Source organism: Phyllostomus hastatus, unplaced genomic scaffold (assembly GCF_019186645.2).
Source record: "Phyllostomus hastatus isolate PE091 unplaced genomic scaffold, TTU_PhHast_1.1 phas_contig_34, whole genome shotgun sequence".
NCBI lineage: Eukaryota > Metazoa > Chordata > Mammalia > Chiroptera > Phyllostomidae > Phyllostomus > Phyllostomus hastatus.
In genome coordinates, this window is record NW_025333857.1 from 46,003,469 (window position 1) to 46,017,748 (window position 14,280).

General features: G+C 43.0%; 1 protein-coding gene across 1 annotated transcript; it reads right to left on the reverse strand.

Annotated features, from left to right (window-relative positions):
- Positions 1 to 1,681: 1,681 nt before the first annotated feature.
- On the reverse strand, positions 1,682 to 7,726 carry LOC123819589 (protein FAM205A-like). Its single transcript, XM_045839996.1, is given in 7 exon segments — positions 1,682 to 2,029; positions 2,031 to 4,394; positions 4,396 to 4,641; positions 4,643 to 5,489; positions 6,311 to 6,371; positions 6,898 to 6,943; positions 7,583 to 7,726. Coding segments are annotated over 7 exon segments (4,056 nt in total).
- Between the last annotated feature and the right edge of the window lie 6,554 nt (positions 7,727 to 14,280).

Genomic DNA, 14,280 nt, shown 5'->3' on the forward strand with positions numbered 1-14,280 from the left:
GAATATTGGACGTCCAAGTATATGTGTCGATTAGATAATTTGGGTACGTGACACTGGCTATCCCATGAGATCATGAACTTCATTGTGCAAGTTCTGTGTCATGTTCATTGTGTGTTTGCTATAGTACCTTGCATATAGTAAGTACTCAAATATTTTAATTGTTGAACATAATATGCTTATCCAGGTCATTTCTATTGTGATCCTTCTGGGGTGTTTACCAGCAGAAAACTTCCTCCTATGGCAGGTTCCCCCATTCATAGTGCTTATCATATTAATGTAATAATTTGTCTGCCTCCCCAGTCCCGATTTTGGATTCAAGGAATATTAAGGCACTACTATGTGCCAGCCATTAGCCTAAGCCCTGGGTATATGGGATATTATTATAATTATTCAGACAAGAATGAATGAGAAATTGAACACAAGGACAGGTAGTAAAAATAAAGGAAAGGGGCAGGTTTGAGAGATACAAAGACTAGAACCCAGTGGCTGACTTCATGTTTAGGGTAAACAAAAATGTGGATTTATAGTTAGGCAATTTCCTGATGTTGGTGGAATGGAGGCTGAGTGTTCAGACTTTGAATTAATTTGCATTACCTTTGGACAACAAGGCTGAACTCACTGCTCTTCATCATATGATGGGCAAATGACCTATTATCAGCACTTATTCAGGTCCCTCCCCTAAATCACTTGGGCCTTGGGTTGTCTTCCTGGCTCTAGGTTCTTTTGAGTACAAATCAGATTTGCTTTGTTCCCTAACATTCCCTGGTCAAGAACAAGCCAGTTTCTGTCCCAAATACTCAGACCTCTGTCTGTCTGTATGCTATCTTGCGTGCCTCCCTCCCAGCTTGTCATTAGGGGCAAAGGACAAGCCCCTATTCATATCCTACTGTGATCTTCATTCTAGGACTCACTCATTCCATACAGATGATAGGCAGTTGAGGTGGGATTGAGGCAAGAGAGCTACAGGAGCCTCCCAGATGAGTCCTCCAGAGAGATCTAACAAATAATTGAGAAAGAGCACAGAGGAAGAGATTCTGTAATTTGCTTTGACCTACCATCCCATTAGCTATGCACTTTTGATACACACAAAGCACTTCCTCAGGACTGGACCACTGTGGCACTTTTCTAAAAAGCTCCCCTCCAGATGTGGCCATATGTAGAAGTCATCAATGAATTTTCCCTGTGGATTCCTGGCCACTCCTTCTTGTCAGTACTATCCTCATGACCACGTTGCTCCTCTGGGCCCAATGATACCATGGAAAGCCCAGATTGAATTCAAGTCTGATGTTTCCCTTCAATGCACAAGGGCCTTAGACAAGGGCCTTCCTTCTCTGCTCAAGTCCCTTTATCCACTGTCCAGAGAGAGGCTGGGAGGACTTGGTGTGAAATGCTGACTGTGTAAGTGTGGGTTAAAGCTCCTTCCCTAGATAGGAAGGGCACATTAGCCTCCCTCATGCCTTCCCTTAACACACCACAGTGCAGAGAAGGAGCAGACAGATGAGTCTTTGCTTAGACAAATAGCTGTATTTTGGGTGGCACTCTGTCCCACCTGCACATGAATGAAAATGACAGTAGCAGTGTTCTTCAAGGGACGCAGACATTGAAGAGCCTACACCGTCTTTGGATTGTGCTGGGTCCTCTTGAGCAGGCCAGTATTTCCTTCTGAGGTGAGAATTGAGAGTTAGGGTGGGTTCCCTGGTTGGGTGGCACAAGCCAGTAGAGGACAGTGCCGAGGGCAGTGGCAGGGATGGCCCAAGCCTGAGGCAGAGTGGAGGGGACTGAAGCAGGAGCGGTGCCGGAGCTTACTATTTGAGGAACGGGAGCCACCTGAGAAGTACAGGCCCACCTGCTTCTCAGTAGGGGGAGATTGGGCCTTGAGGTTCCCTCTTGCCTTCTTCTCTGTCTTACTTCTGTCCATGGAGCTTCTGGCTGGAGCCAGCTTCTTTTGTACCTTTTCTTTTCTGGTGTGGGCCATTTTCTCAGCTGCCAAAGACATGGGTTCCTTGTGCCCTTTGCCTTTTGCCTTGGGGGTTTAGACACTGCAGAAAGGACTTCATCGTATTTCTCAAGCCCGATTCTGGAAGGGTGGGCCTCATGTGACAATGGGCTGGCATCACCTGCCTCTGCAAAACCCGACCTTGCAAAATTTGTCCCTGTGATGGCTTATGCTGAATGAGATGGCCTGGGAAAGGATGGCCCTGTGACACCTGGAAGCCCACAGGCTGGACATTCTGAGGGATCCTTGCTGGGTTGAGGCTGACATTGAGCCTGGTTTGACTGTCTTGCAGGCCATTCTTCTTCGATTTCTCCCCTCCAGGGACTCCTGGAGGTGGCTCTGGGGGTTTGAGCTGAGGGCGATGCTGGGAACTGTGTTGACAGGGAGCATCAAGGTGCAAGCTATGTCTCCGTCTCCGGGGGCTTTGGGGTGTCCTGTTCAGCAGCATCCCTTCTGGCCTCTGGGCTTCAGCAGAGTGGCTTTTTTCTCTTGCTGAGGAGAGCACAAACCCTGCATCTCCTTCTCCATGGTCTCCTGCTGATTTGGGTTTCCCTGGGTCCTTTTCCTTTTTAGCCAGCTTGGGCACTTGGGCTGAATACTTGCTCTTGCCAGGGCTTTGGGACTCAGGGCTCCAGGGCTGCTCCAGGCTGGGCTTGTTCACACTGGTCTCCAACTGAACACAAAGCACCTGGCCCTCTGTCATGTCCCCACTGGGTTGTGACATCTTGGAGGACTTGTGGACAGAGGCATGGGGTGCTGCTCTGGAACTAGGTTGCTTCTGGTTCTGCTGCACTGCCTTTAACTCAAGGGCCAGCTGTCCTTTAAGGCAGAGCCATTTTGGATCTGGGGCATGGGGAATGTTTGGTGGGATGGGGAGATCCTGGAGTGATGCATCTCCTCGATTGTTTAGACTCCCAAGAGACTCCTGTGTGGATGTGTTCTTTGGGATTACTGCAGTTTGTTTCCTGGACTCCCTAGCCTTTGTGGGAATTCCCCATTGTATCTCTAGCATTTTCCTTCTCAGATGGAAATTTAGTTTGGCCAGGATGGATTTCTTGAGGAGGTAGGGCTTGGCAGACTCTGTCTGGCTTTCTAGAGGCTCTGTCTCAATCATTCCTTCCACAGGCACTTCAGGCTGAGTATCAACTGCAGTTTCTGCACAAGTGTCATTGGCACCTTGAAGGCATGGTTCAGGCCTTAGTAGACACTTCTCTTCAGTATCAGAGGCAGCCCCCACCTCTGGAAATGCAGTCAGAGGTTCTGTTAAGATTTCAACAGGTTCAGGTACCACCTCTGTGACTATAGCTTCAGTAGTTATTGCTGGGGTAATGGCCTTGGAGAGAGCCACGTAATAAAGAGGAGGCAGCCCTGACAAGAAGGCCAGATACTTGTGCCGGAAAGTTGTTTCCAGTTTCTCAATGGCTTCCTTGGGCAGGGTTCGAGGTAGCTTTGGATGTTCAGTGACAGCTACTGGTGAGGTCTGTTGCTGCTGATCTAGGGATGTCGGCATCCTGGACATAATTTTCGGCTGTAGGTCAGTGTCCATTGCTGCCTGTAACTCCAGGGGCTTGCTTTCTGGGATGCAGGTGAAGGTAGCCACTTCACGGCCCCCAGGAATGATGCACTCACAAGACCTATATACATGGTCAGGGACCTTGCCCTGGTGAATCTGCCCACTTTTGGAGTTGATATGGCTCTTCAGTATTGCCTTGACTTGGTCAAATAAGTGTGGCATGAGGACTCGGTCCTCAAATGTTGACAGAGTGTCACCAGCACCACCAATGGCCTCTAGGGCTGAGGGGTGGGGACCACTCACACTGGCTAGGGGCTGTGCTGCTCCAGGATGGAGCCTGCTGGTGAGTGGGGGGACAGGAGCAACTGGAAGGACTGCTGGATCTTTGGGGGGCAGGCCCCAGCGATGGTGAATCAACTGCCTCTGGAGGTGGAATTCCAGCAGCCTCCGGGTATGGTCTGGCAAGAGGAGTTCTCTTGTGAGGATGGAGATGGGCTTTCCTGGCCAGGAAGTTTTCACAGTTTCTGGAGACTGGGCTGTGTCACCATGCTTATATGTCACAGGTCTCTGGGTATGCTGAGCTCTCTGGAAAACAGCTGGCAAACTGCACTGACACTGGAGCTGCCTCTGCAGTAGGTGCCACTCTAAGGCTTCACACTGGGCCAGAGTCAGAAATGGGACATTGGCCTGAGCTGGTGGATGGTCACAGGGCATGACCCAATTTGGGGATGATGGGGGCGAGGCTGGGTGTGACTGGGGTGGTGTTTTAGGCAACAGAGGGAGGAAGGAGAGGTCCTTGAGGAGAAAAGGATCCTTCAAGGGGAGCCTGGGCAGGCTGTTGTTTGTGGAGTGACCTTGAGAGCCCAAGAAGGTGTCAGCCAGGGAACTCACTGTGCAGAGAAGGGAGGCCACAGAATAGCTGGCTGTATTTCTGCTGCAAATGGCCCACAGAGTCCTCAGCATGTTGTCCAGGAAGTGGATAGAAGCCACTCAAGTCTTTAAGAGCTGCAGAGGGCAAGGCCAGAGCCACGTGGTTTGGGTTTTGGTGGTAGTGGTGTCTTTGTATTGGGTCTGTAAGAGACCACTGAGAAACCCAGAATGCCTGAGTTGCCTGGCCAGCCATACATGAACCCCCAGGTCTGGTAGGAAGTAGCTGCAAGTTTCTCAGCAGAGAATTCATAAGTATCATCTTGGATGAAAGAAACTGGTTGGTTATTCAGAGGTTGGTAAAACAATGGTGGGCTTGGCATAAGCTGCTTCAGGGACTCTTCTACACGTCTGGGCAGCCCCCACCTCTGGAAATGCATCCATTTTTTGACATGTACCTCCAGAAGCCTCAGGACTTCAGGACTGGGGAATGGCAGGTGGGTAGGGAGGACAGTGAGCATAGGTAAGGCTACAGGATGTGTCATGGTAGTGATCACTTGGTTCATGGTCAGCAGAGGGACCTGGGGATGCAAGGGCTCCTGATCTTGGTTCCCATATACAAGGTTGAGGTTTTGCTGTATAATCTCCTGCTGGTTCACAGGAATCCTACATTCCTCAAACCTTGAAGAAGACATAGTCTCTTGGTGCTGGGGCATATCTTGCACTTGAAATCCTTGTCCTAGTTGGATATTTTCAGCCCTGTGTTCTTGCATAGCAACTGTGCCAGCAGATTGGACAGCTGGCCAAGTAACTGGCTGGGTTAAACATTTCTGATCCATCAGTTGTGATGCCGAAAGGGTTGTAGTTGGAAGCGAAAGCTCTTGAAAGTGTGTGGAGTGATGCTCCAGACTGTGTTCAAAAGGCACATTAGACTTGGACAATATCTCTAGGCAAGAGGAGCCCTGTGAAGGCCCCAGTGAAGTGGGATAGATCAGGATGTTCTCACCCACCAGCAGCTGCTGGATCTCCAGAGCCATGGTATTGCAGACTTGGCAGCAGGTATCTGTACATAGTAGCCTCCGCACACTACCCTCCTGGGGAAGCCAGCTCTGGCTGGAAGAGAAAACATGGCAGCTGTTACTGATGGTGTCAGGCAACACATGGGAACACAGGGCGATGAGTGACTGGGAGGTGGATGAGTTGTCTGCTGCCCTGTGTTAAGAAGCTTAACCAGGAGATGGGAGATGGGGTACCAATGGTTTGCTGATAGGGCTTCACCAGAGCCATCACTAGGTAGAACCTGGACTCAGTCTCATTTGGGGCTAAGAAGGCCACAGCATGGTACTAAGTATTTCCAAGCTGTGGAAAATGAGGTCCTTGTGGGAACTCTGCTTCCTGGGGACTGTGAGGTATACACAACGTCTCTGGGGAGCCAATCTCATTCTCTAGAGTCCTTAAGAGGAGGATGAGACGTCAAGCTCCTGGCTGAGGGCTGTCCCAGGAACTGAGCTCCCTGGAGACAACACCAGGGGAGGTAATGTCAGCAGGGCCCAGGGGTCTTCCCTTGAAAGGGTGTGGCTATAAAGAGACTATAACAATGATGACTTATTTATGCACTATTCACCCATTCTCTTAGCTGGCTAACTGGTCTTATGGCTGAGTACAAACCCATGTAGGTTTTATGAATTAAATACCAGTCAAACTCTGAATTCTGGAGCATTGCGAGCCCAGCCCAGAGCAGAACTGGGAAACTCCTCCCTCCTGAGTTGTCTGAGTCCCCTTTGCCCTGGTAACCCTCTCAACCATGCTTCAGCCCCCACTGTGTCCAACTCTCTCCTAGCCATTATCCCTCTCCTCATCCCTTTCCCAGGCCAAGCAGAGGAACCATCATGATCCAGGCTGGAGCTGGGACACCACAAAGAGCAACTGATTACCTTTTCATGACAGCCAGCAGTTCCCATGGCTTCTCAGCTTCTTTCCAGGAAAGTCTCCTAGCTGAGAAACCAGGAGACAGTGTTACATGGAATGAGAGAAGATTTGGGAGATCCTATAGAAGCTAAAGGCCTCTGAATGAGAAGAGACTGAAAACCCCAACAGTCGATGCCCTAAGGCATGTCTATGTACAACTCAACCAGTTACAGAGTGCTGTCCTGGACCTATCCCATTAGGTCTTCACAGCCACACTGCGAGTGAGGTGGGGTTTTCAGATGCCCATTTTATGGAGAAAAGACTCAGAGCTGGAGTGACTTCCACAGGGCCATGAAACTAGTAAATGGCACAGCTAAGGACTTCTGTTCTACTTCTTTATTCTTCATTCCCTGGGCTGAGGTGGCAAATTTGGAACATTTCCAGGCTCTGATTTCCCACCCTAGAAAGTGTTCTGGCAGAATTTGTCAACTTGGGGAATTGGAACCTTTTGTGGTTAGAGTACCTATTCCAAGCAACAGAGGTCAAAGGGGGACAAAATTCATGGAACCTCACCCAGAGTGGAGGGGATTCAGAGAAGGCATTGGTACTTTACCTCTTAATGCTGCTTCTCTAGCCTTTTGCCTGAGTGTCTGGTGATGCTTAAAGACAAAAAAAGTTAAAGTGTGAAGGTAGGATACCATGTTCTTTTCACGTTCATAATAAGACAAAACTAATATAAATTTCCAAATTCCTTTCTGTGCACATCTCTACTTAATACACTCACCTACATTTCCTTCCTCTACTCTACCCTTTTCACCCCAACATTTCATTTTCTAGTTCTTTCTCACTTACTTCAAGGCTCTGTTTATTCCTTACTTCCTGTCCCCTTTCCCAGGACTAGTCCTCCAGGGGGCTAACCATGACACAGGAGGGATTGTGGAATGGATTCAATGGTGATGGTAATCAATTCTAATAGCCTTAGGACTTTTGCTTACTAAATCCACCAACTAGAAGAAGCCCTCATATTGGGATGTCTTTTGAGATCCACTGAGGTAGATTACATTTCATCCAGGTTGCAACCCAAGGTAGACAGAGAGGTTCTGGATTTTTCAATTAGAATACACTGCAGGGATGGCTCATTAAGATATTATTTCTAGGTTCTGAGAACAGTACCATATTAGAGTAATTGAATGTATGGTATAAAAATTGGCGAGGAAGGTAAAAACAGACTCTAGGATCTTAAAAAGCTTCTTATCTGAGATTTAATTAGTTCAATTGTAGAGTTAATGTTTCCCTACCAGATAGCAACTTGTTTTAGGTTCCACCTTTAATCCTTGGTAACTCCTTTTCACTTGCCAGATAATTAGTATAATAATGAAGATGATGCTGTATACATATAAGAAATATCCAACATTCCAAAGAATGAAAGTAAAGCTAAGCATGATCTAAACCACATGAGCACAAGGAGACCAGCCGGTCCTTTATCCAGGCGGTCAGGATCCTAGTGCCTAATGACTCATCCTCTTACCTCACAGAGGATGGAACCAGGTCACCAGACTGCATCACAGAGCCCTTCTGTTTCACAAGGCAGGTGTCGTGTCAGAGTTTTATCTATTTTAGGGAAGCGTGTGTGGTGATTCAGTTTGTAGATTAGGGTGTCTGGTTGTCTGTAAAGGTACAGAACCAGAGACTAAATGTGCCTGCTCACAGGCAGTGTGTCTGCTCCCACTTTGCCTTCACCCTCTACACCCTACACCAGACTGATGACTCGGTTCTCTTCTTCATGACAACTGTCTGGTCACCCATCCACAGAAAACTGAGTGTTTAGAGCACCTCCTGAGGAAGAGGGACAGAGGAAACTCCACCAACTCCCCTGCTTGTACTGGAAATGTATCTGAGAAGTACACACGAGCTTAAGGAGGGCAGAGTCTGGTTATGGCTTGGAAATGGAGAGTCTTGATGTAATAGGCAATGGTGATTGGAAATTAGAGGTGCATGAAGGGGACCATGGCTGATGTGGCAGGGAAAGGCCAAGGTGGTAGTATCTTTAAATTTATATATGTGGGGGAAGGAAGCCATCATTGTGGTGGGAAGAGATTTTTAAACACTACTTTTAATGAGGCAAATGAACTTGGCTCATTTCTGGAGTTCTTTTCTTTTCTTTTCTTTTTTTATTCATTTTTGTCCTAGAGCTGCTTCTACTCATATGACAGCATTCTGTTTGGTCAGGATGATGATTTCCCTATGGACATAAGTAACCACAACCTAATTGCTGCTTGTGGACTTACATATCTTCTCTGCATATGTGCTGTTTACTTGAGGAGTTGTTTCTTTTTTTTTTTAAACCTGATTTTGGTAACTTTTAGGCAGGACTCTCTTTTTTTTCCAATCAGCCCCAGGACATATCATTCCTATAACCTGACTACTAATTTAGACATTGTGTTACTTGCTTGGCTTCTGTGGATTTTATGTTATGACTCTAATATGCCAGATTCCTGAATTTCCTTGAGAGTGTTTTGCTTTGGTGATAATGGTCTAACAGCCCAAATTCTTAGACTCAAATTCTTTTAAGAAGTTATTTGGTTCTTCCAGCATCCAGACCCCCACCCACCTGGCCCTGAGCTGGGCCATGTCAAGGGTACAAAGACATCTGAATCCTGTCGCCTTCCTCCTCTCAAAACACTTAACTCTTAAATTTCCAACATAAGACCAATTCACACAAAGCAAGAGCCAACCGCCTAGAAAAAATAGAATTATATACTCATTTGTGAGGCCTAGGTTGCAAACACTCATTTCAGAGAAGAGAAAGCATAGCGAGGATCAGGGTGGTCAGAGAAGGGTCTTGGGTAGAGTGACATTGGATTTGGGTCTCAATGTATAGGTTGTGGAGCAAAAAAGCATGTTTCAGGTGGCAGAAAAACTTATCAACATGCAGAACACTTATCAACATTTGGCAGTAGGAAATGCAGTTCATTTTTAGCAGACATTTAAGTGGGTTGATTAGAGAGGTCTTTTGAGAAAGATTGGAGGTAGAGACGTGAGGCCTTTTCATGAGAGGCCAGTGCATTTAATTGATTTCAGTAACTGAAATTAATTGGTTTTATAATGGTACAGAATTCAAAAGGCAAAAAAAAGGTATGTGTTATGTCTCTTTCCCACCTTCATCTATATATTTTTCAAAATTAGTTTAGCATGAGAAATGTAAATAAACTGATATATTTTCTGTACAAATGAAAAGATGTGACAGATCTGTTTTCTCTTGTTTTATTTAAGATATATGAATATATCTTGTATATATAATTTTCTTTGAGACTTATAAGGTCTTCTTTGATAGAACTTCAACATAGTTTATCTTAATCCCACATTCATGGATATTTATTTACAATCTTTTGCTCTGAATAATAATGTTGATACAAACTCCATGTATATAAATCCTCATACACAGGAATAAGCATCTATAAAATTCCTAAGCATTTAATTGATGGATAAAAAGGTGTGACAATTTTAAATGTTGATACTGCCTATTTCCCCACCAATTGAATGAATTTTCACTCTCACCCAAACTGTGTAAGGGTGACTCTCTTCCCATACTTGTTGATTCAATATTATCAAATTCCTTATCTTTATCAACCTGAGAAGTGATAAGTTGTATATTGTATATTTACAAATTTGTTTTAAGGTAGGCTAATCACCTTTTTGTATATTCATTTCCTTTTTTTGTTAAATATATGTTCCTATTCTTTAACCACAGATTATTGAACTTTTACTTATTGATTTATAAGTGCTTTTTTTAAAAAAAAGATTATTTGTTTATTTATTTCTTGTAGAGTGAGGGAAAAGGAGGGAGAAAGAGAGGGAGAGAAACATTAATGTGAGAGAGAAACATCAAGCAGTTGCCTCTTCAATGCACCCCGACTGGGGACCTGTCCTGCAACCCAGGCATGTGCCCTGACCAGGAATTAAACTGATGATGTTTCTCTTTGTAGGCTGACATCCAACCAACTGAGCCATACCAGTCAGAGCCAGCCTAATTAATCTTAATGAAAGACTAGACAGTCACCTCTAAGGAGATATTGTGGAAGGTCACCTGTACAGTTGGGGATGACTCCCTTCCTGGACACCATCAAGCTGGTAAGAATTCAGTCATAAGTTTTAAGGAATTGCTGAAGGCCAAAGTCAGGCCAGCATGAGAATACAGAAACTCTGGGAGCCACAATTATAAAGGCAATTCACATTCACTTGCAGGCTGTTTTCCATGGATTTTACTGTGTGTTCACAAGGAAGACTGGGTGTAGTGTGTGAGTCCTTAGAAAGTTTCCCTTGTGCATTAGAGATCTTCCAGCAGAAGGTGGGGTAGGATGATGGAGAAGGCCCCACTCTTAAGACCCAGGGGTACAGTGCCCAGCTAAAACCGATTCTGAGTCAGAAAATCAGAGAGCCCTATCCCTAACCACCAATCGGCCATTGAATAACAAATAACAGCAGTCTACTGCTGAAATAGAATCAAGAGCACAGAGGGAGACAGTTTCTGAGTAGTAGGCACAAAGGGAAGATATAAAGCCGAGGATGGAGCAGACATTGATAAAATCTCTTGTAAACCAGCCTCAACCACAAACACAGGTAATGTTTGAGAAACTTGAAGACTTTTGTGCACTGACAGTATTTGTAGCGTAAAAAAACCTAAACACAAGTCGTCTCCTGAGTAGATCGACCCAATCTCTTATATTCAAATTCTAGTGGAAGGAAATGGTTGCCCATTTCCAGGCATAAAAACTATTTATCTAAGTCTTTACTGCCTTACAATAGATGTCCAGCTTTCAACAAAATATTATTATAAGGCATACAAAGAAGGAAGAGAAAATTGACACATTATTAAAAAACAAAGCAATTAACAGAACTAGGCTCAGAAATGATACAGATATTGGAATTAAAGGAACTATAATTAATATATTAAAGATTTATTGGGTTGGCCAAGAAGTTTGTTTAGTTTTTTCAGTATGATGGCCCTAGTAGTACTTAGTTGTCTTTAACTTAATTAGAAATGATTTTGTTAGATTGTATTATGACAGCTGTCATATCAGCATGCATTTAAAAACATCAAAATTGGTGAATTTTTATGTATCCATTTTAACATTGAAGATGGAAGATGATATGCAACATTTTCAGTGTATTGTGCTTTATTATTTCAAGAAAGGTAAAATTGCAACTGAAATGCAAAAAAAAAGATTTGTGCAGTGTATAGAGAAGATGCTGTGACTGATTAAACATGTCAAAAGTGGTTTGCAAAGTTTCTTGGTACTATTGACATTAATAGTCAAATAATTCTTTGTTTTTGGGGTTGTCTTATGCATTGGAAGGTGTTTAGCAGAACCCCTGTCCTCTACCCACTAGAAGCCAATAGTGGGAGGTAGCTGACATATTCAAAATGTTCAAATCAATAAAGTTTTTGGTGAAAATTAAAAACTGCCTTTTATATTGAGGAAAAAACCATATGGGCTTTTTGGCCAACCCAATATTAGAAAAGGTGGATAGCCTTCATGATCAGGTGGGTAATTTCAGCAGCGATGGAAACTCAAAGAATCAAATGGAAATTCTAGAAATAAAAAACATGGTAACACAGCTAAAGATTTCTTTTGTCTGGCTCATCAGTACTTTGAGACAGAGGAGGAAAGAATCAGGGAACCTGAAGATAATTCAATAGACATTTTACAAACCGAAGCACAAAGGAAAAGGTGGGGGCGGGGGGCACCAACAGAAAAGAGTACCTGAGAGCTGTGGCATAAATCACTCTAACATATGTGCAGCTGGCATCCCAGAAGAGGAAGAGAGAGAGAATGGGACCATTTCCATTCTTTACTTCCTCAGAATTTGCCCTGCTCTCCTCAGAGACCTCAATTATGTAGGTAATAAACCTTCTCATGTCCTCTTGATGTGTGTCTGTGGCATTGTCAGTTGTAGAATTTGAGCCAAATTTTGGGTGAGGCCCCATCCTGCCATTTTAGGGTGGTCACAACAAATCAGAAAGTTTCTAGAATATAACATAGAAGAGTATCTTCATGACCTTGAGACTAGGAAGACTTTCTTTAAAAGGACACAAAAACCAATAACTATAAAGGGAAGAATTATAAAGGGAAGATTGATGCATCAGACTACATTAAAATCAAGATCTTGATTTTATTAATCAAAAGGTAGCATTAAGAGAGTGGAAAGGCAGGTTATAGAAGAGGAAAAGATGTGTATATATAATTTTATATGTACATAAAATAACTAGCCAGTAAGTCGATTGTGTTAGGAATATCTAAAGAAGTTCTACAAATCAATAAGAAAAAGGCAGACAACCCAGTAGACTTGAATAGGCACTTCACATAAAAAATATCTAAATTACCAGTAAACAAATGAAAAGGTTCTCAATCTCATTAGAAATCATAGAAATACAAATAATCAAAACCACAATGAGATACCACTATAGGCCTACCAGAAAAGATAAATTTAAAATGTTGACAATGCCAAGAGATGACAAGGTTCTGGAGCAACTGAAACTCCCATGCACACCTGGTGTGAATGTAAATTGGTACAATCACTATGGAAAACTATTTGTCAGGATCTATTAAAGCTTGCCAAATGCATTTCCTATGACCCAGCAATTGCACTCCTAGATTTATATCTGAGAGAAATGCACATATATGTTCACCAAAAGTCATGTATTTGAATGTTCAAAGCAGCATTATTTAAAATAACCTCAAAATAGAAGCAATAAAATTTTTGTTCATCAACAGTAGAATGGACAAATTGTGGTATATTCATACACAGAATGCTATACAACAATGAAAATAAATAAATCACTCCCACATGAAACAATATAAAAACTCATAAACATAATGTTGAATAAAATAATACACATTGTATGATTCCACTTACATAAAGTTCAAAAATAGAGATGTTAGAAATCAGGATGGAAGTTACTTTTAGGGAGTAGGGAAGGTGGGTAGCAAGTGATTAGGAAGGAATATGATAGGGTTTCTGAGGTGCCAGTAAGGTTCTGATGGAGGTGAACATTTAGATGTGTTTACTTCGTGCTTATTTATTGAGGTGTATACTTAGTATTTGTGTGTTTTTCTGTATGTATGTTATACTTCAATGGCACTTTAAAGGGGTAACCATAATAATCCAAAATTGAGATTAAGAAAAGAATTCCATATGCACTAGCATAATAAGAATAAAATGCTTAGGGATAACGTTACAAATGAAATACAAAATTTATGCTCTGAAATAAATCTATAATATTTTTCAAATAAAATTTAAAAACTCTAAATAAATGGAATGCCTTCCTATGTTTATGGGTTTGAAGACTTAATTTTACTAAAATGGCAATATTCCCTAAATTGATTCAAAATAATCTCTACCAAAATCTTAGATGCTTCTTTGCAGATTCACAAGCTAATCCTAAAATCCATATGGAAATTCAAGGTATCCAGAATAGTCAAAAGAATCTTGAAAAAATATACGGAGAAGAGGATTCACACTTTCTGTTTTCAAAACACTACAAATCTACAGTAATCAAGACAAATACCGTATGATCTCACCTATAAGTGGAATCTAATCAACAAAACAAAGAAGCAAAATAGAATCAGAGACCTGGAAATAAAGAACAAACTGACAGTAACCAGAGGGGAGGGGGAATAACAGGGGAAAGAAGGGGAAGTGTTGTCAAGGAACATGTATAAAGGACCCATGAACAAAGACAATGGGGGGGAGGTGTGTGAGGCAGGAGGATTGAAGGTGGGAGGGAGGTCTGCATAGGTAGGGCAGGGGAGAGTAATGGGAGAAAATGGGGACAACTGTAATTGAACAACAATAAAAGAAAAAGACAATATATTGGCATGAAGATAGACATATATGTCAATGGAATAGAGTTGAGAATCTAGAAATGACCCTCAGGTACCATCAATATAGATCAATTGATTTTTTAAAACAGGCATAATTAATTTTATTTTCT